The 27,319-nt window shown below is 47.5% G+C and overlaps 2 protein-coding genes across 4 annotated transcripts in view; one reads left to right on the plus strand and one right to left on the minus strand.

Annotated features, from left to right (window-relative positions):
* Window positions 1-11,894, plus strand: part of THAP4 (THAP domain containing 4) — an 81,083-nt gene extending 69,189 nt beyond the window's left edge. The window contains exon 6 of the mRNA XM_038417191.2: window positions 10,997-11,894. Coding sequence (XP_038273119.1) covers window positions 10,997-11,131 — 135 coding nt within the window. The 3' untranslated portion in view covers window positions 11,132-11,894. The remainder of the gene's footprint in view (window positions 1-10,996) is intronic.
* Window positions 1-27,053, minus strand: part of BOK (BCL2 family apoptosis regulator BOK) — a 34,340-nt gene extending 7,287 nt beyond the window's left edge. The window contains exons 1-5 of one of the 3 annotated variants that reach the window (XM_038417209.2): window positions 26,773-27,051; window positions 26,563-26,615; window positions 25,227-25,608; window positions 14,736-14,864; window positions 1,023-1,186 (exon numbers count right to left, since the gene is read on the minus strand). In XM_038417209.2, the coding sequence (XP_038273137.1) occupies window positions 1,023-1,186; window positions 14,736-14,864; window positions 25,227-25,449 (516 nt within the window). In that variant the 5' untranslated portion in view covers window positions 25,450-25,608; window positions 26,563-26,615; window positions 26,773-27,051. Of the gene's footprint in view, window positions 1-1,022; window positions 1,187-14,735; window positions 14,865-25,226; window positions 25,609-26,562; window positions 26,616-26,772 lie in introns of all 3 variants that reach the window. The other 2 variants (XM_043492428.1, XM_038417208.2) reach the window with 2 other exon arrangements.
* Between the last annotated feature and the right edge of the window lie 266 nt (window positions 27,054-27,319).

Consider the following 27,319-nt stretch of genomic DNA (forward strand, 5'->3'; position numbering starts at 1 on the left):
AGCTCACTTCATCGGATTGGTTTTCCACCAAATGCATCCGATGAAGTGAGCTGTAGCTCACGAAAGCTTATGCTCTAATAAATTTGTTAGTCTCTAAGGTGCCATAAGTACTCCTTTTCTTTTTACAATTTGATTTTGTTCTGATTCAGAATGAAACAAGTCAAAATTTCCCTCAGAATGGGGAACAAATGATCTCTCCGACAATGTTTTCCATCTGTAGGATGGAAAGGCAGGAGAGTCCCCATTGTCCTCATCAGACAGGTGGGGAAACTGAGGCACAGCAGCAAACTGAATTGCTCAAGGCCACAGAGCAGCTCAGTAGCAGAGCCAGGAACAGAACCCAGGTCTCCAGACTGCCATTCCAAGGCCCTATCAATGTTTATCACTAATAAGCACCACAAAGTGTATACACAGTGGCATTAGCCTAATGAAGCAGTCCACAGGTACACCAGGGAGAGTTACACATTTAGTTATACATGTAGCACCACAAAGCTGGGTCTGGGCTCAGACATGAAGTGAGAGGTTTTTAATAGCCACATAAACAAGTTATGTTTACTTTCTAAACCTTCTCCTTTGGAACCGTGCAGGCAGGTTACAGATTAAATGATTTTCCTAGAGACTGAACGAAGGGGCCAGTAGCAGTTGTTCATGTTACAAGACTCCTGCAGTTTGCATGCTCTCACGACCACTAGCAGGTGGCACCAGAGAGGCTCAGGACTGGAAGATACTTGCAGGCAGGATGTAGTTAGGCTATCAGAGTGGCACAGGAAGTAGAGGATTTTAATAGCGGAGTTGTTTCAAGACAGGACTGAGATGTAGGAACAAAGCTGTGCTGAGGCCAGTACTGGTGTAAACAGGACTACTGGAGGTCAGAACTGAAGTAGGTTGGCAGAGCAGTGGCAGGGAAGCTTGCAAAAACCTAGCTATAGCTTAAGGGATCACTCTTGGTTTCACTAACACTAGGAACGTCCCCATAATCATTCACAATTTAAAGCAAGCATGAGAAATTCAACACCTCTTACCCAGCCTCCTCTCCTCTTCAGCCACGTCACCAAGGTCTTGCGGACAAACTCTCCTAGGCAGTCCACAATGGCATGCACCATTGCTGGCTGGGCCTGTCTGACGCAGTCCACAGCCAGCCCAGCAGCCACAGCATAGAGAGACACGACCTTGCCCCATGTTACACCTGCAGGAAGATGGGTTAACATTCATTTTCACACACATGTGCTGCGGAGTTGGGGCTGGCAAAAGGCACGCTGTTTAGAAGCTGAGATGAGTTTCTCTCTGTATGTTTGTGCAGCTTTCCTAGTTCAGGTGCAGTAGCACCTCTGCATCTTCCTGCGCTGGGGAGTGTAGACTACACTAAGGTGAATTGGGTGCAGTGATTGGGGGAGTGGTGCCCCACCTTCACTCTTGAAGCAGGGGGACTTTAACACATATCCATCCCCATGTGCTTTGATCTCACATCAGCCCCAGTTCTACAGTTAAATGGCTTCCAGCACACTTGACCCCTGTGCAGCAGAGTGCAGAAAGCTGTCCAGACAGACCACCAAAGCAGTGACTGGTGCACTGTGGGACAGAAGTAGGAATAGCAGCTATACCAGTGGGGCTATTATGTCATTGATTCTCACCCATACCCACACTGCACCAGTGGAGCCCGACATGAGAGGACCACATGGTGGTTAGTCATGCTCAATGCACGTCCTAGCCAAACAGCAGTGTGATCCTCTGTGCCCTGCTGAGAGCATGTGTGTGATGTTTCTGTGTCACTAGAAGGGTGGTGAAGCATTGGAATGGGTTACCTAAGGAGGTGGTAGAATCTCCATCCTTAGAGGTTTTTAAGGCCCAGCTTGACAAAGCCCTGGCTGGGATGATTTAGTTGGGGATTGGTCCTGCTTTGAGCAGGGGGTTGGACTAGATGACCTCCTGAGGTCTCTTCCAATCCTAATATTCTATGATTCTCTGAAGTGTGTTACAGCACCCTAAGAGGCCAAGACCATGGCTAGTACTCGACGCCTCTCCAGTGCGGACTCAGCTTTACTGTTACATCGCTAGACCAAGCCGCACAATCAGGCAGTTGCAGCACAATGACAACTTGGCACACTGCGGAGGGAGGACTTCTTCACAGTGACTTATGGCCCAATATTCATCTGAAAGGGAGGCAAGGATGCAGGGCCTAGAGCATGTGCCAGGAAGGCGTAGATATCCTAAGCACAATACCACATGCTGAAAATTAAATGAAACTCCCCCCCCCCCCCCAAAGGTTTTGGTGCCATGCCTAGATCTAGTTCGAATGGCACTGTACGGCCAAGGAACCAGCCTGTGTGTGTTGGGGGAGTGGAATGTTGGTCAGTTATCTAATCTCCCTGACAGCAGAGCTTCCTGCAAGCTGACCTGCCAGAAGCAAGTGCCCCCTGGAAGTCATCCCAGCAACATTCATCTTCCTGTTCTGTTAGTGCTACTGATAAGCACTCCACAACCATGAGCTCAGCACTGGGCACAGTCCAACCCAGTGGGCCTCCCATGTGCTTTGCCACTGGGCGACAATGGATAGCTCCTCAATGCTGAAGAGCTATGACCAGAGATCCCTTGCAGTGCTATTAACAGAACCACTAACCCAGGAACCTATCCTTGCAACAAAGCCCGTTGCCAACTCTGTCCACATATCTATTCAGGGGATACCATCATAGGGCCTAATCACATCAGCCACACTATCAGAGGCTCGTTCACCTGCGCATCTACCAATGTGATATATGCCATCATGTGCCAGCAATGCCCCTCTGCCATGTACATTGGCCAAACTGGACAGTCTCTACGTAAAAGAATGAATGGACACAAATCAGACGTCAAGAATTATAACATTCAAAAACCAGTTGGAGAACACTTCAATCTCTCTGGTCACTCGATCACAGATCTTAGAGTGGCTATACTTCAACAAAAAAGCTTCAAAAACAGACTCCAACGAGAGACTGCTGAATTGGAATTAATTTGCAAACTGGATACAATTAACTTAGGCTTGAATAGAGACTGGGAATGGATGAGTCATTACACAAAGTAAAACTATTTCCCCATGGTATTTCTCCCTCCCACCCCACCCCCTACTGTTCCTCTGATATTCTTGTTAACTGCTGGAATTAGCCTACCTTGCTTGTCACCATGAAAGGTTTTCCTCCTTTCCCCCCCCTGCTGCTGGTGATGGCTTATCTTAAGTGATCACTCTCCTTACAGTGTGTATGATAAACCCATTGTTTCATGTTCTCTGTGTGTGTGTATATAAATCTCTCCTCTGTTTTTTCCACCAAATGCATCCGATGAAGTGAGCTGTAGCTCACGAAAGCTTATGCTCTAATAAATTTGTTAGTCTCTAAGGTGCCACCAGTACTCCTTTTCTTTTTGCGAATACAGACTAACACGGCTGCTACTCTGAAACCAGTGCTATTAAGGTGAATTATGACCCAGAAACTTGACCCTCTCCCAGCCATGCAAAAGAAGCAGCACAGCACAATAGCGTTGTCTCTATAAACCTCAGAGCAGAATGAGAGGAACATTTTCCAATTACTCTAGTATTTTAGATAGCAATTGTTAACAAATAGGCGGTGAGACATTTTACTGTTCTAGAGTTCTGCGTAGCCTGATCAAGGCCTCTCCCAGCTGCAAGCAGAACCCATGTGAAGCACCGGTAGATCAAAGCAATGCAGAGAAGCTGTTGCCTGAAGATGGTCTGAAGGAAAACACAGCCATGCAAGAGAGGAGAGGAATTATCTTATTCTTCAACATATTTCAGGAGTGAAAAGGAGACGAGCCAGGGACAAGAAATTGGATGTGCTCAGGGAAATGTCATTTCATAAGAAAGCAAATCGTGAAATACACGTTGGCTGGTGCAGCATTTCTGCTGCAGAGAGCTCCATCTCTTGCCTTAAGAGTACTTCCAAAGCCATCAGCACCTGAGACACTGGAGAGCAAGAGACAGATTCAGGAGTCTCTCTTGTTTTTTACATTGGAGTTCCTCTTCTCTCCTCTCTATTTACTCCACTCCATTGCACAGCACATGTGAATGTCAACAGGGGATAATTCTAACCAGTGACCAACAGGGACCTACAAGTGGATTCTGCGGAGTTGCCTTTTTTTAGTGAAATCTGATTAAAACAAACGGCTCTTTAAACTTCAAATGTGGATAGACGGCATGGAATTGGTTAAAATGAGTGAAACAAAAATCATCTATGCATCCTTCATCTGATAACAAGAGGCTACTTGTTCCAGTCATGTCTTGTAGGTCAAAAACCACAAAGTGCTCTTGAATAGAAGTCCTTGTGATAATAACCTAGCTGCAATTCAGAGTCCCTTTGCATTCCTCCTTCCCTCACCAATCCTGCATCTTTGGGAGCAGAAGGAAATATCGGCATTCCAAATTAATAGCCAATTTGATTGCATTTTTGTTCTCATCAGATTAGGCCAGGAGAGCCTCTGCTGCATGGCCCTCACTTGTGTATTTCAGCATCCCTGTGGTATTCTCAGTCAACATTTGGCTATTGTTCTCATCTGTGTTATTTGTCACCATGACAGCCACAAGGGTGAGCCAGGAAGAGGCTACAAAGACCACAGGAAAGGAAGAGCCATAGACAGTGGGTGCACGTAGGCGTTTATACCATTGAAGGAAGTGCTACTCTTTTCAATACACTCTCTAGCCATCTAATGAGCCCTTCAGAATTCTTCAGTATCCCCCCCATTCATGACTTGGGTCAGAACCTCAGCTAGAGTATGCATAGTGTTGGCATAACTCCACTATACTGATTCCCGCACCGGGATCTGGCCCTTTTTGGTTCTACGGGTAGTCACCCGCAATTATGGGAACAAATTTACTGGTGCAGTTCCAAGCCTTTACTGATACCGACTCAGATTCTGTTTTCATTTACACCCACGTACATCTGGAGTAAATCCAGTGGCTGCAAGGGGTTTATCTGGGAGTAACTGAGATGAGAATTTAAGCCACCACCCTAGAGGAAGATGCCTGTGGTTATGGTTAGTTTTATTTTAAACTGTATATCTTGTCAAGTCTTTCCCTTGATTTTAATAAGCTTCAGATCAATGCCCATAAAAAGGGTATGACTTGACAGATCTAGAGCCAAATTTCTTATTTGTCCACAGACTAAATACGGAACAAAGCAGTGGCTGTACCAGCTTCCCTCCCTATGAACCTGCTGTGGAGGTGCGGGGAGGGGCTGGTATCTGTGGAAAGACAGTTTAGTCTCCAAATCTGTTCACTACTTGGGTGCTCTGCTACAATTGCAAGCAAGGTGGCCAGTCAGTACCAGCTGCAATGGTGGTGATGTGGACTCTTATCCACGAGGACACGGACAGAGCCCAAACCCATTTCCATGGGCTGCAGAAGGATAACGACCTGTTGACTGGTCTAGAGGTTAGACCAGTGACTAATTTGAAAGTCTCTGCAGCCCCTTACTGGGAATAGCTGTACATGTTGTCTGTATCTTTAAGCCTGCTTTTTCCTGTTATTGAAAAGCTATCCATCAATGACGGATTTGCTGGGAGGAGAATTCCCCTGTTCCGGAAAAGCAGAGCTATTACTTAAAGATGCACTTCAAAGCCATGCTGAATTCATCGTATGGCATGTCTACACAGCAAAGTGTACCCAGGCTACTGACATGTTACAGCCCAGCCCCCACCATCAACACACACACAGAGGTATGTTCCACCAGCTAGGCCATGGGGGCCTTGGGCCCTGCACTCAGCCCTCCCAGAACAATGGATATCTGTAGCAGCAGGTGCCACAGAACATCCACTCCCACCGTGGCCTGTGTCCTTGTTCCCTTGTCCATCTGCAGACTGAGGCTGACACTACAGACTTGTCATTGTGCCATCTCCCTGCCTTGCACCCCAGCCTTCTACCTGGCTCCTCTATTTGGCAGGATGCAGTGTTGGACTGCCAGATAAACAGGAAGGCTGGGGGGCCTAGTCTCAGGTGAGAAAGAACTAAACCATCTGACATTATACATGGGTCCTGGGGACCCAGTGCCTTCCCAGCTGAGGGACATTCATCACAGAAACCTATCTTTATAAATAGGTTTTCCCTGCCCTGCGGAATTCTCTGCTTCTTAGTTTGCTGAAGATATCCCAGACTGCAGCATGTTCTCACATCAAATACTACATTCAGATTATTTGTTTTGAATACCAACCTTTCATATCTGAGATGTCAGAGGGATGTGTTCTGGGACAGAACCATCAAAGCAGGAAGAGGCTGAGAATTTTTGCAGGCAGGGGGGAAAGAGTTGTTACAAAGGCAGGTGAAAGTGTATTTGTGCTGAGTGCCTCCCCCATGTCTCCAACAGACAGCCTGCAAGTGTAGGCTCAGCCCCTCACTCAGTTTGTCCCTGTAATGGTGAAGGCACAGCCAGGCCACATGGCTCCTGTTCAGCCATCACTATATGCAATAGCAATGCTGGTGGTACAAATAGCTACAATACTTGCGCTGTGTCCACCTTACTGATTCCAGTTAAGAATTCCTGCCGAAAGTGGGGTGGGGCTGACAGGGTTTGGCTCCTTACCCAACTGGCAAACCCTAGGTCATTCCAAGGATTAAGGACTAGATTGTGCCCATAGCTGCAAGGTGGGATATGGAGAAGTTCACTGCCCCAGCATGAGCTCCCAGGCAGCCCCATGCCACAGACGGGCACAATTACTCCAGGATTTCTAGAGTGGCAGAGATCACAGAAGTACCTATTCCTGACTTTCACAGGATCCACTATCCAGTTCCCCTGCCATGGAACCACCTTTGCTGGCAGTATGGAGGCATTGAGGGCAATAGACTACCAGCTCCTCCCTTCTCACTGTGCTAGACCACTGTGACCTCATCAGGACCTGTCACATGTTCCTGAGTACAAGAGCTGGGTTTGCATCTGAGCACTGGTCAGGAGCAGAGAAGGTTCTTGTTCTGTCTCTGCCACCTGCACACCCACACTGAGCCAGACACACTTTGGCCCCATGTCCTACAGAATGTTTGCGGCACCCATCCATGCTGGGGGGGGGGGACATTGCTGCTCATCTACAAGTGCAATCAAACACATCGTCAGTAACCTCCAACTGCGGGAAACACAGGCAAGTTCAATTGTATCTTCAACATGCCTTGGAGCTGAAGTCAGAAGTGAATGGAAAAACCTGTCCAGAAAGGAGAGCACTAGAACCAAGATGAGACTTGCACACATCTGCCCTTGGGAATGGAACTAGAAATCCACTTCAAAAGGACACAGAAGACGTGAAAAGCTGCCTGGAATTAGTTTGTTTTGTTTTTTTAAGTAGCATACTTGCAGCCAGTTGTGGAGCTCTAGGTATGTAAATACTGGCTAGCCAAAGGGAAAATGATCTAATGAAAAAGGGTTGCTTTTGAGAGTTCTCCCGCTGCATACCATCTTCCCTGCTGCTGGAGAGAACTCGGGAGGTCATGTGACAACGGGGATCTGGTCAGTGTCGGAGCTCACTCTGCAGTGTTTCCTTTGCCTATTTAAATAAACCTCCTCACTTTAGTATCAAAGCAGGACTCCCAATTCAGATCTAAAAGCAATGTTATCATAAGCTACATTTCAACAGTTGGGGGAATATGTACGGACACACCATAGTCCTCTCTGGTGATGTCTACTGCAGATAGAGGGAGATCAGTAAATAAATGCACAAGGTAGTCTGATTGGAGGCTCAGTTTCATATGGCCTAAAACAAGAGACAGCAGAGAGAGAACCACTTCTTACTGCGTTCCCACTAGAAGGGGTGAGCATTTACCCCACTGGCAGTTTGGGGGGCAACCTGAAGTCATACAGATTCTACAGGACAAGGGAATGGCACACACAGATCCAAAGATTCCTAACCAAAACCCCACTGGAAACAAAGTGTCACAGAACAAGAATGACTCCCCTTTAGAGAGTAAAAGTTCTGTGTTCTAGGGGCCAGCAGCCCTACCTATCACACCAGTAGCGACATCAAGTGTTTCAGTTGGGGGCGGGGGGGGGAACACTTTTTTTTCATTTTTCCTTTCAGTTTCCCATGGAAAAAACCTTCCTTTTGGGATGTATTTTGCTGGAAAATGTTGAAGGTAAACTAAAGTTAACCCAGGCCCTGATGCAAAGCTCCCTGAAATCAAAGGAAAGTCTCCTACTGACTCCAAAAGGGCTTTGGTTCAAGCACCAGATTAAGAGCTGAAGATATTGCAGAGCTGGATTAGGGCCACTGTAGCACCAGAGTGTGTTTGTGGGGGAGCATTAGCCCTGGGCCATAGTTTATACTGCTGTATCTGCATTTGTGGATATGGGTTACTTTAGCTAATTACCTACCCAAGGTGAGGGCTCCCACCTACTTTAATCTGTGAGAATTCAACCCCCAAAATCAACTACAGTCAAGAGGTTATCAATAGAAGGGGGGGCCCCTGGTGCACAACAGAGATTACACAGTGCTCTTTCTGTACTAATTACTTTTATTAACCAACCAATGTTAATACACATCCTGCAATCTGGTAAAGAAGAGAAACAATATACAACATCTAGCATTTGCATTACTCACACCTGTCCTTCCGGAGAAACCCATAGTGTCAGTAATCATCCTCACCATGTGCCGCACCACTAAGATCAGCATGCTGGTTTCCCCCCCCAAGGCATGCAGGCCGGGACACAGCTTAAATAATGTGTTACGCTGACACTCACAAGGGTTCAGACATATTTATGAAGGTTTTAACCCTTTTTCCTTATTTGAACTTCCACACCTTGCTGCTTTTGGGATGTCCAATTCTTCATGGTTAGTTTCTCTTATACTAAATTAACATGTATATTACCTTATCACCATAGTAACAGGAGGTTACCTTAAGGAAGTTTCTCACATTTTACCCCGGCTGCCAGTGGTCATCTTGTGGTATCTACTGATCTCCTGTAGACATTGTCCAAACTCAGCAGTTCTTTCCAAAACCTCAGCACATCACAAATACAGAAACAAGCTCAGCAAGTTCTCTGTATAAGTCTGAAAGTTTGTCTCTCTCACCAATAGAAGTTGATCCAAGAAAAAAGGGTATTACCTCACCTGTCTTGTCTCTCTAATACTGACGATAGGCATTCTATTTATATTATACAAGCTTTGTTTTATGGGCTGGGTATGGGGGGGGCGTGTTCGGTGCTGCACTAGGGGTTGAGGAAGAAATTGTAAGAATGGAGAAGGGAGGAGAAGGGGTAAAGGAAGAGAAAATCTGCCCAGCAGGAAGGTACAGAGAGTGGGCAGCTGAGCCAGACCTGGACTGTTTTCTTAATAAACTGAACCCTAAGTAGCAGAGTTTGTATCTCAGTCTGTTTCCAGCACTGAGCCATCAGTGATTGGCTCTGACAACTCAGACAGTATTTGAAATCTGTCTTCTTTTGAGAATCAAGGTCTCTTTCCTCTGCATTCCAAAAAATGGAATGTCTGGCGGTCACAGACTTAATGCTTAATTTTGCTGGATTCAGCAAGTCTTGCAACTGTAGCTTGGATCCAGGAATGTTAGAACTAGCAGAATCTGCTCCTTCCCCCCAGCCAGAAATCTGTGTGAGTAGCAGAGAGGAGCACATAACTCACTCAACAAATATGGCTTCTTTTTCTGCTCATAGGCTGTCATCTTTGAGGCACTTGAGGCAAGGGTGGGGTAGACCCCTGGAGCACCTTCCTGAGTTCTGCCAGTGGCACTGGAAGCAGCCAGGGTAAAGGCGAGCCCAACGGTGGGCAGCTTCCCTGTGCAGCTGGCGCATAATCGTGGGAGGTGCCTGGTAGCACGGTGTGGCTGCACAAGTGCACAGCTTGGGGAATTCCTGGTGATGCGCCTTGTGGCTGCTCCCCAGGTGACTGGGCTTAGGTTTCATAGTTGGAGATTCCTGTATTGCCAGCCCCTGTTCAAAAATCATGATTAATTCCCCCCCCACCCCCAAAAATCATGGAATTGTCTTTAAAAAGTCATGATAAAAACCACCAATTTCGGGGCCTTTTTATTTGTCTTCTGGGTTTTGAGCCTTTGGGGCACAGCTGGGGCACATTTTCAAGCTTCTAGAAACTCATTTAAAAAACTATCCAAGGTTCTCACCTAGTCACTGGACTCCAGGAGCTGGGACTTTAAGATCACCCACGAGATTCACAATAAGTCACAAGTGTTGGCAACACTGGGACCCACAGCAACGACTGGGGCTCTCTCCTCTGTCATAGTCACACATATAGTTGTGTGCATGAAGTCCTAGCTACCAAAGGCGCAGTCAAGTTCTCTTCTGGCTTGTTTAATTTCCTGTGGGTCAGAGCTCTGGAGCAGGGACCCCCCATTCTCCTGCTGTAGTAACCAGTGCCAACCTAATAAAATAACCACTTCCCCTGCAAACACTTGAACATGCATGCTCAACACTAGTTTTCTGTGAGCCTCAGTGCAAGCAAACCTCAGCTGCCAAATGAGCACAAAGAGGCATGAGTACAGCCTGGGTGAATTTATTCTGCAATCCACACCAATACTCAGACATTTTGTCATAGTTGCCCAGCTCCATAGTTACCCAGCTCCACTAGTTTCCAAGCCAGCCATGCTCCACTTCACTGTGCACAGGAAGTCTCTTCATTCCAAGCACACCATGTAGTTTTAGGTTTCTGAGGCTAGCACTGCAATCCACCTCATCCATTTTTTAATTCCCTGAGCAATGGAGTAAACCTCTTGGTGAACAGTACAAGAGCTCTGCAGGTTATTCTGGATTCACCCTGATGGAATCTCTGGGAAAGAGATTCCCCTTTCTTATTTATTGCTGGTATTGTTTCATGGAAGAAATCAGCCTGTGCACTGCATCAAGGTGTGCTTCAGATACAGAGTGCAGGTTCTCACATGGTGACTGTGGCCCCACTGGGATCTCCACTCAGCTGTGCATGTTTGGGGGTGAAGATTTCTGGAGTAGTGGAGGAAGCTGATTTGAGGGCATAATAGAAACCTGGGATCTTTATTTTTCCCCCTTCCAAGGTTCCCCACAGCAGCACCAGCTCAAAGCCACTACTCAAGCATGAAGAAAGGAGCCTGGGGAGCAGAACCATCCACTCCAGCTCACACCAAGGTGCCCCCCGTGCAAGTGTTTCACACAGCTCTGCTGATGGTTAATTGCATGCCAGCCCTGCTTTGTTTCAGTCTCCCCTGTTTTCATATACAGCTAGTATTTCCACCAGCCTCTTAGTTATTGCTAGGCTGCTCAAAAATGTGCAGGGCATTGCAGACCTCCCGTGGTTATGCCAGGACCGTCTGGAAAGAGAGACAGAAGGCTTTGTCAAGTCCATCTCCACACCAGCCAGGTATCACCAAAGCAGAACTGGGTTGGAGGAGGGGTTTTTTCAGTGGGGACAAAGGCTGCCTTGAAGGAGCACAGCACAGATTGTGCATACATTTCCGTCAACACCACATGGGCCGGGTCATTAACTAACTCGTATCTGACTAATCAAAAGTCTCCAGCCACTGATTCATTCAGGAACAAGTCTAATGAAATGACGGAGCACCATGGAGTGTCTTAGGCTCCCATGTGGTGGAACGGTTCTGGCTGCTCCCAAAAGCAGAGGAAGCTAGACGGAAGCAGACTCCCTTGCAAGGAGGAAGTGCTGGCTATAGCTGGGAGAAGGGAAGTCAGGAGAAGGGGAGACACCTGCAGTGGGTCAGTTCTGGGACCTAGCATGAGGAGCAAGGGCTGGAATGAGGGAGACTCCCTTGTAATGAGGCTTCTCCAGATGCCAGCAGTGGGGAGGGGAACCTGGAATCAGAGTGACTCCCTGGGGTGCTGAGGCAATATGGGCTCCTCCCGGAAGGAGAGTGAGAGGTCCTAAGAACATAAGAATGGCCATACTTGGTCAGACCAAAGGTCCATCCAGCCCAGTATCCTGTCTACCGACAGTGGCCAATGCCAGGTGCCCCAGAGGAAGTGAACTTAACAGGTAATGATCAAGTGATCTCTCTCCTGCCATCCATCTCCACCCTCTTACAAACAGAGGCTAGGGACACCTTTCCTTACCCATCCTGGCTTATAGCCATTAATGGACTTAACCTTCATTAATTTATCCAGTTCTCTTTTAAACCCTGTGATAGTCCTTGCCTGAGGAGGTTGTGAAGGCTGAAGGCTAGGAGTTCCATAGGTTGACTGTGCACTGAGTGAAGAAGAACTTGCTTTTATTTGTTTTAAACCTGCTACCCATTAATTCCATTTGGTGGCCCCTAGTTCTTATATTATAGGAACAACTAAATAACTTTTCCTTATTCACTTTCTCCACACCACTCATGATTTTATATACCCCTTAATCTCCTCTTTTCCAAGCTGAAAAATCCTTTCCTCTTTAATTTCTCCTCATAGGGGACCCATTCCAAACCCCTAATCATTTTAGTTGCCCTTTTCTGAACCTTTTCTAATGCCAGTATATCTTTTTTGAGATGCGGGGACCACATCTCTACGCAGTATTCTAGATGTGGGCGTACCATGGATTTATATAAGGGCAATAAGATAGAGAATAAGACGGAGACTATCCTTTTTTTAATGATTCCTAACATCCCGTTTACTTTTTTGACTGCTAGTGCACACTGCGTGGACGTCTTCAGAGAACTATCCACGATGACTCCAAAATGTTTCTCCCAATTAGTTGTAGCTAAATTAGCCCCCATTATATTGTATGTATAGTTGGGATTATTTTTTCCAGTGTTCATTACTTTACATTTATCCACATTAAATTTCATTTGCCATTTTGTTGCCCAATCACTTAGTTTTGTGAGATCTTTTTGAAGTTCTTCACAGTCTGCTTTGGTCTTCACTATCTTGAGCGGTTTAGTATCATCTGCAAATTTTGCCACCTCATTGTTTACCCCTTTCTCCAAATCATTTATGAATAAGTTGAATAGGATTGGTCCTAGGACTGACCCTTGGGGAACCCCACTAGTTACCCCTCTCCATTCTGAAAATTTTCCATTTATTCCTACCCTTTGTTCCCTGTCTTTTAACCAGTTCTCAATCCATGAAAGGATCTTCCCTCTTATATCCCATGACAACTTAATTTACGTAAGAGCCTTTGGTGAGGGACCTTGTCAAAGGCTTTCTGGAAATCTAAGTACACTATGTCCACTGGATCCCCCTTGTCCTTATGTTTGTTGACCCCTTCAAAGAACTCTAATAGATTAGTAAAACATGATCTCCCTTTACAGAAGCCATGTTGACTTTTGCGCAACAATTTATGTCTGTGTGTCTGATAATTTTATTCTTTACTATTGTTTCAACTAATTTGCCTGGTACTGATGTTAGACTTACCGGTCTGTAATTGCCAGGATCACCTTTAGAGCCCTTCTTAAATTAGCTATCTTCCAGTCATTGGGTACAGTAGCTGATTTAAAGGACAGGATACAAACCATAGTTAATAGTTCCGCAATTTCACATTTGAGTTCTTTCAGAACTCTTGGGTGAATGCCATCTGGTCCCGGTGACTTGTTACTGTTAAGTTTCTCAATTAATTCCAAAACCTCCTCTAGTGACACTTCAGTCTGTGACAATTCCTCAGATTTGTCACCTACAAAAGACGGCTCACGTTTGGGAATCTTTCTAACATCCTCAGCCGTGAAGACTGAAGCAAAGAATTCATTTAGTTTCTCTGAGATGATTTTATTATCTTTAAGTGCTCCTTTTGTATCTCGATCATCCAGGGACCCCACTGGTTGTTTAGCAGGCTTCCTGCTTCTGATGTACTTATAAACATTTTATTACCTTTTGAGTTTTTGGCTAGCTGTTCAAAATCCTTTTTGGCTTTTCTTATTACATTTTTACATTTAATTTGGCAGTGTTTATGCTCCTTTCTATTTACCTCACTAGGATTTGACTTCCACTTTTTAAAAGATGCCTTTTTATCTCTCACTGCTTCTTTTACATGGTTGTTAATCCACGGTGGCTCTTTTTTAGTTCTTTTACTGTGTTTTTTAATTTGGGGTATACATTTAAGTTGAGCCTCTATTATGGTGTCTTTGAAAAGTGTCCATGCAGCTTGCAGGGATTTCACTCTAGTCACTGTACCTTTTAATTTCTGTTTAACTAACCTCCTCATTTTTGTATAGTTCCCCTTTCTGAAATTAAATGCCACAGTGTTGGGCTGTTGAGGTGTTCTTCCCACCACAGGAATGTTAAATGTTATTATATTATGGTCACTATTTCCAAGTGGTCCTGTTATAGTTACCTCTTGGACCAGATCCTGCGCTCCACTCAAGACTAAATCGAGAGTTGCCTCTCCCCTTGTGGGTTCCTATACCAGCTGCTCCAAGAAGCAGTCATTTAAAATATCGAGAAATTTTGTCTCTGCATTTTGTCCTGAGGTGACATGTACCCAGTCAATATGGGGATAATTGAAATCCCCCACTATTATTGAGTTCTTTATTTTGATAGCCTCTCTAATCTCCCTTAGCATTTCATTGTCACTATCACTGTCCTGGTCAGGTGGTTGATAATAGATCCCTGCTGTTATATTCCTGGAATAAGAGAGCCCTCCCAGATAATGGGGCATTTCCCAGCCAATGGTATGCTAGGTAGAGACAGTCCAGAGGAGTTCTTTTCTAAACGAGTAGTACAGTGTATGCTACAAAAGAGCCCAGCTCCAAGCAGATTTGCAACACAGCCCCCACTCTCTGGTCTAGCCCTGCACTCAAAGCCAGCCCCACCCATGCTCCTCCCTCTGCCAGCCCAGACAGACATCTGTACCTGCCGTGAAGATCTGGGCAGCTACTGCCAAGAAGGCATCAGACACCACGGTCTCGGAGTGCAGTGAGATGTTCAGCTGGCGGGCGATATTCCGGTAAACGTTTGGTCGGATGTATTCCAGCTCATCCCCTGGAAACAAGGACTTTGAGTCAGCACATGCCAGCGCAGCCACACTGCATTCCGCTCGTCCCCTTGAGGGAGATGACGTCAACACGGCCACCATGCCTCCGTAGAGGATATTCCTCCCCTTCAGCCCCCATTTTGCAGATGGGAACACTGAGTCAGGGCACAGGGGTGAAAGAGGAAATCCATCCCCACACTGGTGCTGAGGCCAGGCCAGGGACCAAGGGGCAGCTGGTTGCATGCACACACATTTCTGGGGCCACTTGGCCATTAGCACTGGTAGTACCTGTGAGCATATTGCCCCAGCCAGCCCCACTTCCTCCTGACCTCCACAAGCCTCTGCTGCCTCCTGCACAGCAAAGGCTCCTGTAGGGGAGCACAACCAGATGTGCCAGTGCTGCATGTGGCAGAGAGCTCCCCCCTGCCCTATGCTGCTGGCATTCATGGGGGTGAGGCTTACATCTGCTTCCCAGCTCCTTTGCAGAATTGCAGCCCAAGTGGTGTTCTCAAGACCGCAGAGGGAGTCAGTGTTGGGGTGGGATTTGAACTCAGGAACTCTATCCTAATCCTCTACTAAGCCATTGGACCCCACCCTCCTTTTCTCTTGCCCTGGCAGATCTGACCACAGTGACTGTGGTTTCATCTCATAGCAGGAGAAGGATCAACAGAAGCAAAAATATCTTGATTTTTTATACTTGAGGTGCAGGTACCTCCCTTTATTTTAGCTCTCCTGGGGCACACCCTTTTCTACACAAGAAGAAAAGCCTTGGGAGGAAAGGGCCTTACTAGCCCTGGAAGCTGATGAAAACTGAGAACACACCTGGGGCTGTGAAACATTCAATAGGCAGAGCAAAGAGCGTAAGTTCAGCTATTTTACACTAACATGGGCACAGAGGAAGATCTGGAGACCTGGGTGTTCTTCAGAGGGCTACATGGTTTGCCATCTGCCTGGCTGATTCTTAAACTTCAGAACACTCAGGCCTCCAGGTAGTTCTCCAGGATGGGAGCCTGAAGCGTGTATCGGCATGAAGACCACTAAGAGAAAATCAAGTCCACTCTCCACCACAAATGTCAGTGAACTATGTTGTAGGACCCTCGCAGAACATAAATGGTCCCCAAGCTGGTTTCTGTCATGTCTTCACTGCAAGTGAAAGTCTCACTATAGCACAGGGAGTTATATCTGTGCTACCTTTAATCTAGCTAGCCTGGGTAACAATAGCAGTGCAGATGTGGTGGCACAGGCTTCGGCATGGGCTTAACAACCAGTGTACAAGTCCACTGGGGACCATATGTACTCTGGTTGCTAGCCAGCCCATGCTGCCATGTCTTCATTGCTACTAGTACCTGTGCTAGGGCTAACTCAGGTGTGCCCACCCATGCTACAGTCACATCTTCACTCGCAGCGTGAACATACCTTGGTAGTCTAGATGGGAGTTACTCAACTTCCAGCATTGTGCAAAAAACTTTTGGGGTGGGTTGTGTGCACATGGCATGGGACAAACACTTAAAACATGTTCCCATTTACACCACAAGGCAGAACCACGTCTCAACTGTCTGTGACCAGATCCTCCTGCACATTTGGTTCTGTAGCAAGGATGGGATCGAAAAGGCAGGATTTTCCCTGACCAAATTAAGGACTCTGGAAGCGTCATTATTAGCTACTAAACCTTACCCCATTTATACAACCTCCGACATCAGTTTTTAAATATTTAAGCAGGCAACCCCCACAGCTTCACAGTATTCCATAAAATGTTTCAACTCTTCTGAGGGTTCAATTGTTCCATGCAATCTGATTAACAAAGGAAACCCTGCAATGCATGGCTGAGGCTGATAAGAGGGAATGTTACATACAATATGGGAGAACTGTTCCTCATCTCAGGGTTACACAGCCTTACCCTCCAAACATGAGGAACAGAGGGATAGCCTCACCCTGAGCTAGCTGAAATATCTGTATGGTGGAGGAGGGGAATAGGATAAGCACTTGCAGAGCATTATTATTCTTCATTATTGGTTTTATTACAGGAGGGCCTAAAGGCACCGCCCACAGCGCTAGGTGCTGTACATGCACATAGCAAGAATCCCAGTCCTGAGGAGCTAAATAAATAGACAAGGAAAACAAAAGGTATAGAGCGGGGAAGCAATTCCCCCAAGGTCACACAGCAAGTCAGGGGCAGAGCTGGGGACATTATCCTGGTCTTCTTACTCCCAAGCCAGCTCCTACCCACAAGGTCATGCTGCTTCTGAGAGCACATTACACTGGCGGCAGCCTTCTCTCTCCATGCTCAGCTGGGATCATGTGTAATGAATGTTGTGATCTCAGCAGTCAGCTTGTCATCATTTCTCCCCCCTCTCCCCACGGCTGTGAAAGAGCACGAAGAGCAGAAATGGCAGCTTCGTCACATAGAGCTGGACGGGCCCCTTCTGCAGCCCTGGCTCTATTAAGTGTGGGACCAGTTCAACGAAAGCTATTTTAAACTAGCACCAGACAGCGTGGATACTCATCATCTGATTTAAATGTGGTTTATATCACTTACTGAAGTAAGCAAAACTGATATAAACCAGGTTTAAATCAGATAAGTTTCCACACTGTTTTACCCAAATCACCACTTATGCCAGTTTAGTTAAACAGGTGCAACTTTGAACGACCTTGGCATGCCTAAGCTTTGTCTATATTTAGTCTCCGCTGCCATTCTTAATAAATAAATATAGATCCTGCCCCTGTACTAGATTGCCTAGGACCAGCACTCAGTATAATGGAACTAGACCAAGAATGCCACTAAGTTCCCCTAAATCACTGAACTGCTACCAGATGGATTGTGGCTTCCAACTTCTCCTGCTTTGCGCCTGTTCTCTGGAGATTCTCAAAGTGCTTTATGGCATGGCCTAGAGAAGCCTTACTACAGTCCTACAGGGTAGGTATTATAGCCTTTTCACAGCTGGGTAAACTGAGGCAGGGAGGATAAGTGACTGACAGTCACAGAAGAAGCCATTGGCAAAGCTGGGTAAAGGACACAGAAGTCCCATCTCACTTTTCTCCGCTCTAACTTCTGAGTGGGGATGGATTTGAATTGGTAACCAAGAGATGAAAGATTTCATATCCCCCATTACCAACTGCTGGGCTATCCTATCCCCTTCAGCACAGATTTGCCAACGTTAGTAAGCAGGAGAAGTTGTTCCCCATGCAGTAAGATTTCCTTAAAATGGCTATTTTCAAAGAAACACTGCTAAGGCCTAACATTTCACCCTGCTTGACATGTCTCCTCTACTCCTAGGCAAAGGTGGCAACTGCTCCTTAGCTAGTTAAGTATAACAAGAACTCAGTGAAAACACATTGTCTCCAGTCATAGCGTGAGATACTGAAAGCTGCATATCTTGGTGCCTGAGATTTCTATTTAGTTGGGATTGTCTTGAACACCCTCTCCCCTACCCACCTCCAGGATGAGAGTACTTTCATGTCATAGGATACCCTGAGGAAACCTGACTTAGATTTGTCTCAGCCGCATGAACATCAAATCAGGAATAATTATTAGCTTCACTGGACTTATTCCCAACACACATGGGCCTAACAGAGATTAGAATCTAGCCTTTATCCTTTTAAGATAAAAAAGTTTCCTGAATACAAGAGCGTATTTCACCCGAACTGCAAAGTCCATGCTAACATTAGGTCAGGTTTACACAGCTAGATTTGTCAGCATAGCTACATCGGCTGGGGTGTGGAAAAAAAAAAAACCCTAGCTGACGTATCTATGCCAACAACCCCCCCCCCCCGTGTAGAGGCAGCTGTGCCGAGAGAAGAGTGCTTCTTTCAGCTTAGCTGATGTTTTTGGGGGAGGTGGTGTTACCATGTTGGCAGAGCTCCTTCTATTGGCATAGGCCTGTACTGACTTAGCTATGCCAACATAGGTTCTGTAGTGTAGAATTGGCCTTAGAGAGTGAGCATACACCACTAATGTCACATGCCAGGAGGATGCAGGGGTGTCCAAACATTTCCCAGGTGCATGGAGCCCATGGGAGGTGTCAAGCCAACTTCAGCAACCCTTTCCCTGGCAGTGCAGCCAACAGCTGCCTCAAGGACACAACCCCATTGTGGAGCAGAGGCGAGACTATGGATGTGTTATCTGCCCACCCTGTACTTAACAGTGCTCACAGTGGAGGGGCAGGGAGATGGACATATCTGCCTCCGCCTGCCCTCACCCACTGTACAGATTCCAGGACCCACAAAGCACCCTCGGTAGGGCCCAGAGAAGGACTGTGTGCTGTGGAGCGGCTGACCCCAATCTGCCACAAGGTAAGGTCAGATCCACATATGGAAGGACCCTCTGTCTGTGGATCTAGGAGTCTGATTGGGCTCTGAGTTACAAAACTGGCACTAGGAATTGAGGTTCCTCTTCTCTTGCTGAAGATCTACATCCCGCTCTCATTCCAGGCTGGAAGCAATTCCCAACAAGTAAGGGCTTGTCTATGTTGGAAAACTGACCAGAATAGCTTCTGACCAGAATAGTGGACACTCTTATTCTGGAATAAAAATTACTTTATTCTGGAACAATTGGGAAGTACACTCATTCCAGAATTCTGTATTCTGGAATAGACTGTCCACTTGAGCAGCTGTTCTGGTCAATTGCCCCTGGGTCTGAAGTAAACATCAACCAGCAGCCTTGAGAAAAAAAAAACTGTGAGAAAGCAAATGGACACATCTACACAGCACTGAATGCTGATGGAAGCCACAACAGAGGGCAGCAGGAGAACCAGTAGGACAGAGAGAACTCTAAGGGATAAATTCTTCATTTTATGGCCCATGTTTTATGGCCCCAAAAATCTTCTTTTTACCAAGGAAGAACAGGCACACTAACTAATGGTTAGCCAGCAGAACACAGGGGATTTACAGTGCATGGGGAACTCAGAGCATGGCGCTGATTCCAGTTAAGCTGAGGAAGGCCAGTTTCTCAGCTGGTGTCAACTGAGGCATGGCCAGGTGGCTCTGCATGCTGCCCTGTCCACAGGTGCCACCCCTGTAACTCCCATTGACCGCAGTTCCCGGCCAATGGGAGCTGTGGAGCTGGCACTTGGGGTGGGGACAGTGTGCAACTGATGCAACGCCATTGACATCAATGGCACCATGGTAGTTTACAGCAACTGGGGACCTTGCCCCCAAGGGTGGCCGAGGATTCACTGACAGTACTCCAGCGTGAGCACTGCTGGTCTTTCCTTCATCAACTAGTGTCTGCGAGTCTGTTCACACCAGGAGCCAGGCGGACATGCAGCTGGTGGCGGCGAGGCTGATACAGTGATTGTAGTTGTTCCAGACATAGATGGATGGTTGGTTTGTAGGAGTTTTTTTTTATAATAAAGCTGCACACTTATTTTTACTGTTTGTTACCAGTTAGTCCTATTAGCAGCCACAGTGTCTCACTGCTCTGTGCCACTATTCCTCAGCTGTGAGCTCTGTAAGAGCATCAGTACAGAATTCCCTTTACCCACTGTATGTCCATGCTCACTTGCCAGCTTACCCTACCATCCATATGCATAAGCAAAAGCACTAGAAATGCTTTGTTCCTTCACATACAGAGTGCTCACAGTCACTGGGCAAGAACTGGTTTAGCTGGCTGTACCAGTTGATGCAGCAGTTTGGCTCAGGTTCTGGGCACATGCCTGGGAAACAGCAGTGGTTTAGCACCTTTTGCTGCAGTTGACTATTTACAACAGGAAAAGGGAAGGAAGAGCAAAAGGCCATGTGGGCAGCAATGTTTCTGAACAAGTGATCAGGAAATGACCATATAGCTTAATATGAAGGATGATTTTTCCCTTGTATCCCCTATGTGGTTCCATTCCAAGCAGGTTTGCTTAGAGAAGCCAAATTCTTAGGACTATCAGCCAAATCCTTCCATCTGAACATAAGCACAGTAACAGAGTCAGAACAGTCATCAAGGAGACGCCTTCAAATTCACTCTACCATCTGCTTGCCCTCCAAAACACTTCTGCCACCCACATTTGACCCCACCTGAGCAGATGGGGGAGAAAGAGAAAAGACCAAAAAGGTGAAAGGGAATGGAAGGAAAAAAGAAAAGAAAAGACAGATGGCAAAAGAGGAGAAACCAAAACAGGAGAGAAGAATATGTCTGAGGAAGAGAGGAACTTAGAGGGGAAAAAATAAATGAAACAATAGAAAAGGATGAAAAATTCATCTGAGGGGAAAACCACAGCCTGTAAAACAAAGACCAAAGAAAAGAGTCACCAGGCTACAGAAAGGGGAAGGAGAAGTCAGAAGGGACAAGAGGGAGAGAAGCTGAGAGAGATACTGGACTAGATCCTCAGCACATGTAAATCAGCAAAGCACACTGCAAGCAGGCAGATAGTGAAGTCAACGGGAGTAGACCAGCATAGGGTCAGGTCCACAGGATTTATTTTATAGGAAGTTTGCTTCAGGCAGCATTTTGAATCCCTAGTTTGATGGTAGTGTTCTGGCCAGAAGTGATCTGAAGATCATTTGGACAGGGAGGGCTACTAGACACTAAAGTACTCTCCAAAACCACGGTGACAGGAGGAGACTGGGAGAGAACTGGCTGACTTTAAGACAACAAAGGCTAAATATTAATAAGATGGGCAAAAAGACATGCAGCGTGGCCAGCTGTCGGTAGCCCCACTATGCCTGTGCATCTAGTACAAGCTGATATAGGGCAGGATGCCACTGGTTGGTCCAATGAACCTTGCTTCCCTTCTTATCACTTCTCTCTGCAGGAGAACATTCTGGCAATTAGGCCATGTCTACATTTACCAGAGACCCATGCTGCTGTGATCGATGCAGTGGGGGGTCGATTTAGTGGGTCTGGTGAAGACCCACTAACTTGATGGCAGAGCGCTCTCTGTCGACTTCATTATTCCATCGGAATGAAAAGAGTAAAGGAAGTAGGGTTGCCAAATTTCTACTCACACAAAACTGAAAACCCTGTCCTGCCCCTCCTCTGAGGCCCCACCCCCACTCACTTGATTCCCCCTCCCTTTGTTGCTCACTCTCCCCACCCTCATTTTCATGGGCTGGAGCAGGGGGTTGGGATGCAGGAGGGTGTGAGGGCTCCAGCTGGGGGTGCAGGTTCTGGGGTGGGGCTGGGGATAAGAGGTTTGGGGTGCAGAACAGTGTTCTGGGCTGGGATCGAGGGGTTCAGAGGGCAGGAGGGGGATCAGGGCTGGGACAGGGTTGGGGTGTGGAAGAGGGTGTGAGGGCTGCGGCTGGTGATGCAGACTCTGGGGTGGGCCTGGGGATGAAGGGTTCGGGGTGTGGGAGGGGGCTCTGTCTCCAGCTGGGGGTATGGGCCAAGGACTATGAGGTGGGGCTGGGTATGAGGGGTTTGGGATTCAGGAGGGTGCTCTGGACTGGGATTGAGGGGTTAGGAGAGTGGGAGGGGGATCAGGGCTGGCACAGGGAGTTGGGGCATGGAAGGGGGTCAGGGGTGCAGGCTCAGAAAGCTCCCGGAAGCAGTGGCATGTCCCCTCTGGTTCCTAGGCGGAGGCGCAGCCAGGTGGCTCTGCATGTTGCCCTATCCACAGGCGCCACCCCTGTAGCTCCCATTGGCTGCAGTTCCTGGCCAATGGGAGCTGTGGAGCTGGCACTTGGGGTGGGGACAGTGTGCAAAACCCCCTGGCTGCCAACCAGACTTTTAACAGCCCGGTCAGTAGTGCTGACCGGAGCTGCCATGGTCCCTTTTTGACTGGTCATTCCACTTGAAAACTGGACACCTGGCAACCCTAAAGGGAAGCTGACAGGATAGTGTCTCCCGTCGATGCAGTGCAGTGTAGATAGGGTTGCCAGCTACATTCCCTGTAAGCTGTGCTGTCACATGGCCGCACAGCAGCCTATTAAGTGCTGTGCAGGCACTCAGGGAACCCACCCTGCCAGGACCTGCTGCAGCTGGGGGAGGGGTGCCCCTCCCCTGGCCCCAACTTAGCCCGGCCCCCAACCTCCACGGGGAGAGAGAGCTGGGGAGAGTCCTCTCTCCCCACTGAACCATGGAGAAGCCTGCACCCCAAACACGTCATCCCTGGCCCCACCTGAGAGCCTCTACCCACAACTGGAGCCCTCACTCCAACCCTCTGACCCAGCCCTGATCCTCCTCCCACACTCTGAACCCCTCAGCCCCACCGCCACCACATTAATTATGTTATGTGCACCAATATGGAGGTGATGTGTCACCTCCATATTGATGTACATAACAAAATTCATTCTGCACATATGTGGGAAAAGTAGAGGGAATACTGGTTGCCAGGGATCCAGTTTTTGACTAGTACCACTGACTGGGCCATTAAAAGTCCAGATGGTGGCGCAGCAGGGCTAAGGCAGGCTCCCTGCCTGCCCTGGCTCTGCACAACTCCCCGGAAGCAGCCAGCATGTCCCTGTGGACTCTAGGCACAGGGAAGTTCCATGCGCTGTCCCCACCCCCTGTGCCAGCTCCACAGCTCCCACTGGCTGGGAACCATGGCCAATGGAAGCTGCGGGGGTTGCACGCAGAGCCACCTGGCCACACCTCCAGTCAAGGGGCAGAACATGGCAGCCACTTCCAGGAGCAGCACAGAGTCAGGGCAGGCAGGGAGTCCCAACTGGGAGCTGCCTGAGGTAAGCGCCGCCTGGCCAGAGCCCTCACCCCAAACCCCCTGCCCCAGGTCGGAACCCACACCCAACCTGCCTTCCAGAGCCCGCACCCCATACTCCCTTCTGCACCCCAACATCCTACCCCAGCCCTGAGCTCCCTCCCACACCCACTCCGACACTCCAAACCCCTGCCTCAGTCCTGAGCCCTCTCCCACACTCCAAACCCCTCAGCATCAGGCCGGAGCCCGCTCCTGCACACCAAACTGCTCATCACTGGCCCCACTCCAGAGCCCACAGCCTCTCCCACACCTCAACACCCTGCCCCAGCCCTGAGCCCACTCTTGCATTCCAAACTCCTTGATTCCAGCCCGGAGCCCCCTCTTGCACCCCAAACCCTTCATCCCCAGCCCCACCCCAGAGTCCGCACCCCCAACTGGAGCCCTCACCACTTCCCATACCCCAAACCCCTGCCACACCCCAGTGAAAGTGAGTGAGGGTGGGGAAGAGTGAGTGACAGAGGGAGGGGGGCTGGAGTCAGTGGGGGGCAGAGAAGGGGAGGGGCGTTGGGGAAGGGGTGGAACGGGGCAAGGATGTTCAGTTTTGTGCAATTAGAAAGTTGGCAACCCTAGGTGTAGACCTAAGGTAAGGTCGACCTAAGCTATGTCAACTCCAGTTACGTTATTCACATAGCCGGAGTAGTGTAACTTAGGTCGACTTACCTACCTAAAGTAGACAAGGCCTTAGCGGTGCCTCCTAGCATATGCACTTCATGCCAGCACTGCACTCATTAGCCCCTGTGGTCACCCCATCACCACTACCTGTTCTTACAACCCAACATTCAGATCTTGATAATTATACATAGTAATGGTGTTAGGCTGATACAGCCTTTAGTGCTTTGCTGGCTGGATGCCATCTAGCCATCACCACCACATATTTGCTCCTTGAATCTTTTTTCTTCCTGCACCACTGCACAGGCAAAGCCAGGTTGTGCAAAGCTCCCTGGACTAGTGATTTGGCTGTACCCCTCCAAGCATGGATGGCTCCAATTCCAGAAGCAATAGAGAAGACTCCTGTCCAACTGAGTGGATCAGAGAAAGACAGTCTAAGGCAGATGGCAGTGGATTAACTCTCACACTTTGTTATTGAAATGCAGCCATTACAAAGTTCTCTAATGCACACAGTGCAAGTGGAAGACCCCCAATGAAGCATCCCTACAACTCTGTCACCCCCTACCTAGTGAGCAATTGAAGCAGCCCAAGTTTACCACTAGCAGAATTATACAGATAAGATTGTAACTGTAGTCTGGCATTGGGCTGTAATGGAGGTCAACTCACCCTGCTGAATGCAGAAGACATTTCAAGTTCCATTGGGGTGCTAGTCTGGGGAAACCAGGGATTGAATGAACACAGAGACAAGGGGCTTGATCCTGCCCCCACTGAAGTCAAAGGCAAAACTCTTATCAAGCTTTAATTGGTGCAGGATCAAGCTAATATTTCCCCAGGAACCAACAGAAAACAGTCTCTCTAGAATCACTGGGATGAGCAAGGAGTTGCTCCTTGCTCCAGGTGGGAGGTAGGGGCAGCATGAAGAGGTGCAATGGGGACCAGTCTGGATGCTCCAGATGCAGAGAATAACCCCTCATTCTTTAGGCAAATAAGGTCTTGGCTGTGTGGGACGCCCTCTTGGCACCCAGCAGTCCCTGCCTTTCACCCGTTCCTGGTCTAGTCAGAAGTGCCCTGAAGGGACCCCCACAGGTCCCTGATCGCAGCCACAGCATGGATGCTTACCTAGTCGCAGAAGCACACTGGACACCTCAGCCAGTCTGCCGCCAGGCGTGGGTGCACTGTGCTCTGGTTTGCTCCAGCCAATGCCAGCCCGAAGCAGCCGGGAATGTATGTAGTCTCTGCAGAGCACCTTGGCCTGGGATACCAGCTCCTTGTCAGTGGGAGACCGATCAAAAACCTCCATCACCTCCGCAGCAAAGACTGAGGAACGGCGTAGCACCTCCATCCCTGACAGCTGAGTTCACCGACTCAAGGTGTACCTATCTGAAGTTTGCCCCGAAGCCTTTGACAGTAATCTGTAGCTATCGTTTAAGGGAAATACACTGGGCTCGTGATTCGTCACAGTTCCCAGCAAGGTTCTTGAATTAACCTTCATTAGCTTTACCTGGTGGATAAGAGCATATGGAAATCCATCAGCTCACCCGGAAAGAAAAAGGAACACAGGGCCAGATCCCCCAGCAATCTAAATCATAGTGCCATGGAAGTCATTGCTGCTACACTGATCTACACCAGCTGAAGATCAGGTCCATTGAATCTTACAGTGAATAGGCCAAATCTTGCAGTCCTTAGGTGCCCACTGAGGGCAGTGTGGGAGTTTTGCATGAGTATGGATGGCAAGATTTGCGCTAATAAGATATTTTCTCTTTTCCCCCTTTAAGATTCAGCAGTTCTGAAATTAAATTTCAAAGAGACTAAATAGTTAGAATCTGGAAACAATTTTCAGAATATGTAGACAAGACCAGCTTGCTTCAATTAAATAATCTAGGAAATCAAACCAGAGTCCTACATTCAAGCTACAGTACCTCAAGCAGACACAGAGACACAAGAATTCTAGCACATCAGAATGTGGATGTTGAAGGAAGGAGATCACCTATACACTGTAAATACTGTGCTATAATAGTGTTTCAATTTTCAAATCTCCCACCATAAGGATCTTCCTTATCCTCAGAGACAAAAGCTTCTTGTTTAGTGCAATCCTAGATTAATTTGTGTTTGTGACTTCTTTAAACGATACACTCTACCAGCTTTTTCTCCCAAGCCTTTCAACTGCAATTGTCTCAGCAAAGTGGAAAAGCAGAAGCCAGTAGCTACAGTAATGACAGGTTTCAGAGTAGCACCGTGTTACTCTGTATCCGCAAAAAGAAAAGGAGGACTTGTGGCACTTTAGAGACTAACAAATGTATTTAAGTATAAGCTTCCGTGAGCTACAGCTTCATCAGATGAAGTGAGCTGTAGCTCACGAAAGCTTATGCTCAAATAAATTTGTTAGTCTAAGGTGCCACAAGTCCTCCTTTTCTTTTTACCTACAGTAAGAGACCTAAAATTCATTTAGAAGAACCTGAATGAAATCTTTGGGTCTGACATCAATGGAGCTGCAGGTGAGCAACACCCCTAAAAAAAAAAAAAAAAAAGAAAAAGACGAAAGTTTTAGTCAGGTGCCTATAGATGGGTTTGAGACCCTCATTTTAGGAACCCATATTTGAAAGTCTTTACCATAAAGAAAACCATGCCAAATTCTTAAAAACTTCCCAGCAAAGGACATATTTACCTCTCATGTTGCATTTCCTTCCTTTCAGTGATCTTTTGTCGGTTTCAGTTGCTTCTCACATTTCTTTGAGAGAACTGGTTCGAACAATCTGTTTTAGAATTTATAAAGATTATAAGGATTCTCCGCTCCCATACTCTGCTTGAGCTAGAGTGCAGCTGTTTGCTCTGTTCTTTATTCTCTCTCCATCTCTGCCAGCCTCCACATCCCGTCTGCACTCTACTAGGATCCTACCACTTGTTCTGCTGCTTTTGAGAGCTGGGGGCAGCCAGAGAAAGGAAAGCCTCTTGCTTTAACCTTGTAAGGAAGATGAAATAACCAGGGGCGGGGTTATGCAAGCCAGCTTGCAAGAATCTCCCCTCCCATTTTTTCCTCAGTTAAGGAGGCTCTAGGCAGTTGTACTGCTAGGTTAAGAGGGACTTTTTTCAGGATGTTCCAGCCACAGAACATTGCTTAAACAGGTGGCTGAGCTCCAGGAAGAGCATGCTCTGATGTACCACTGAGAACACTCCCAAGGAGAAGTATTAATCCCTGATTAAGGTGTATTCCT

Source organism: Dermochelys coriacea, chromosome 9 (assembly GCF_009764565.3).
Source record: "Dermochelys coriacea isolate rDerCor1 chromosome 9, rDerCor1.pri.v4, whole genome shotgun sequence".
NCBI classification, from domain to species: domain Eukaryota; kingdom Metazoa; phylum Chordata; order Testudines; family Dermochelyidae; genus Dermochelys; species Dermochelys coriacea.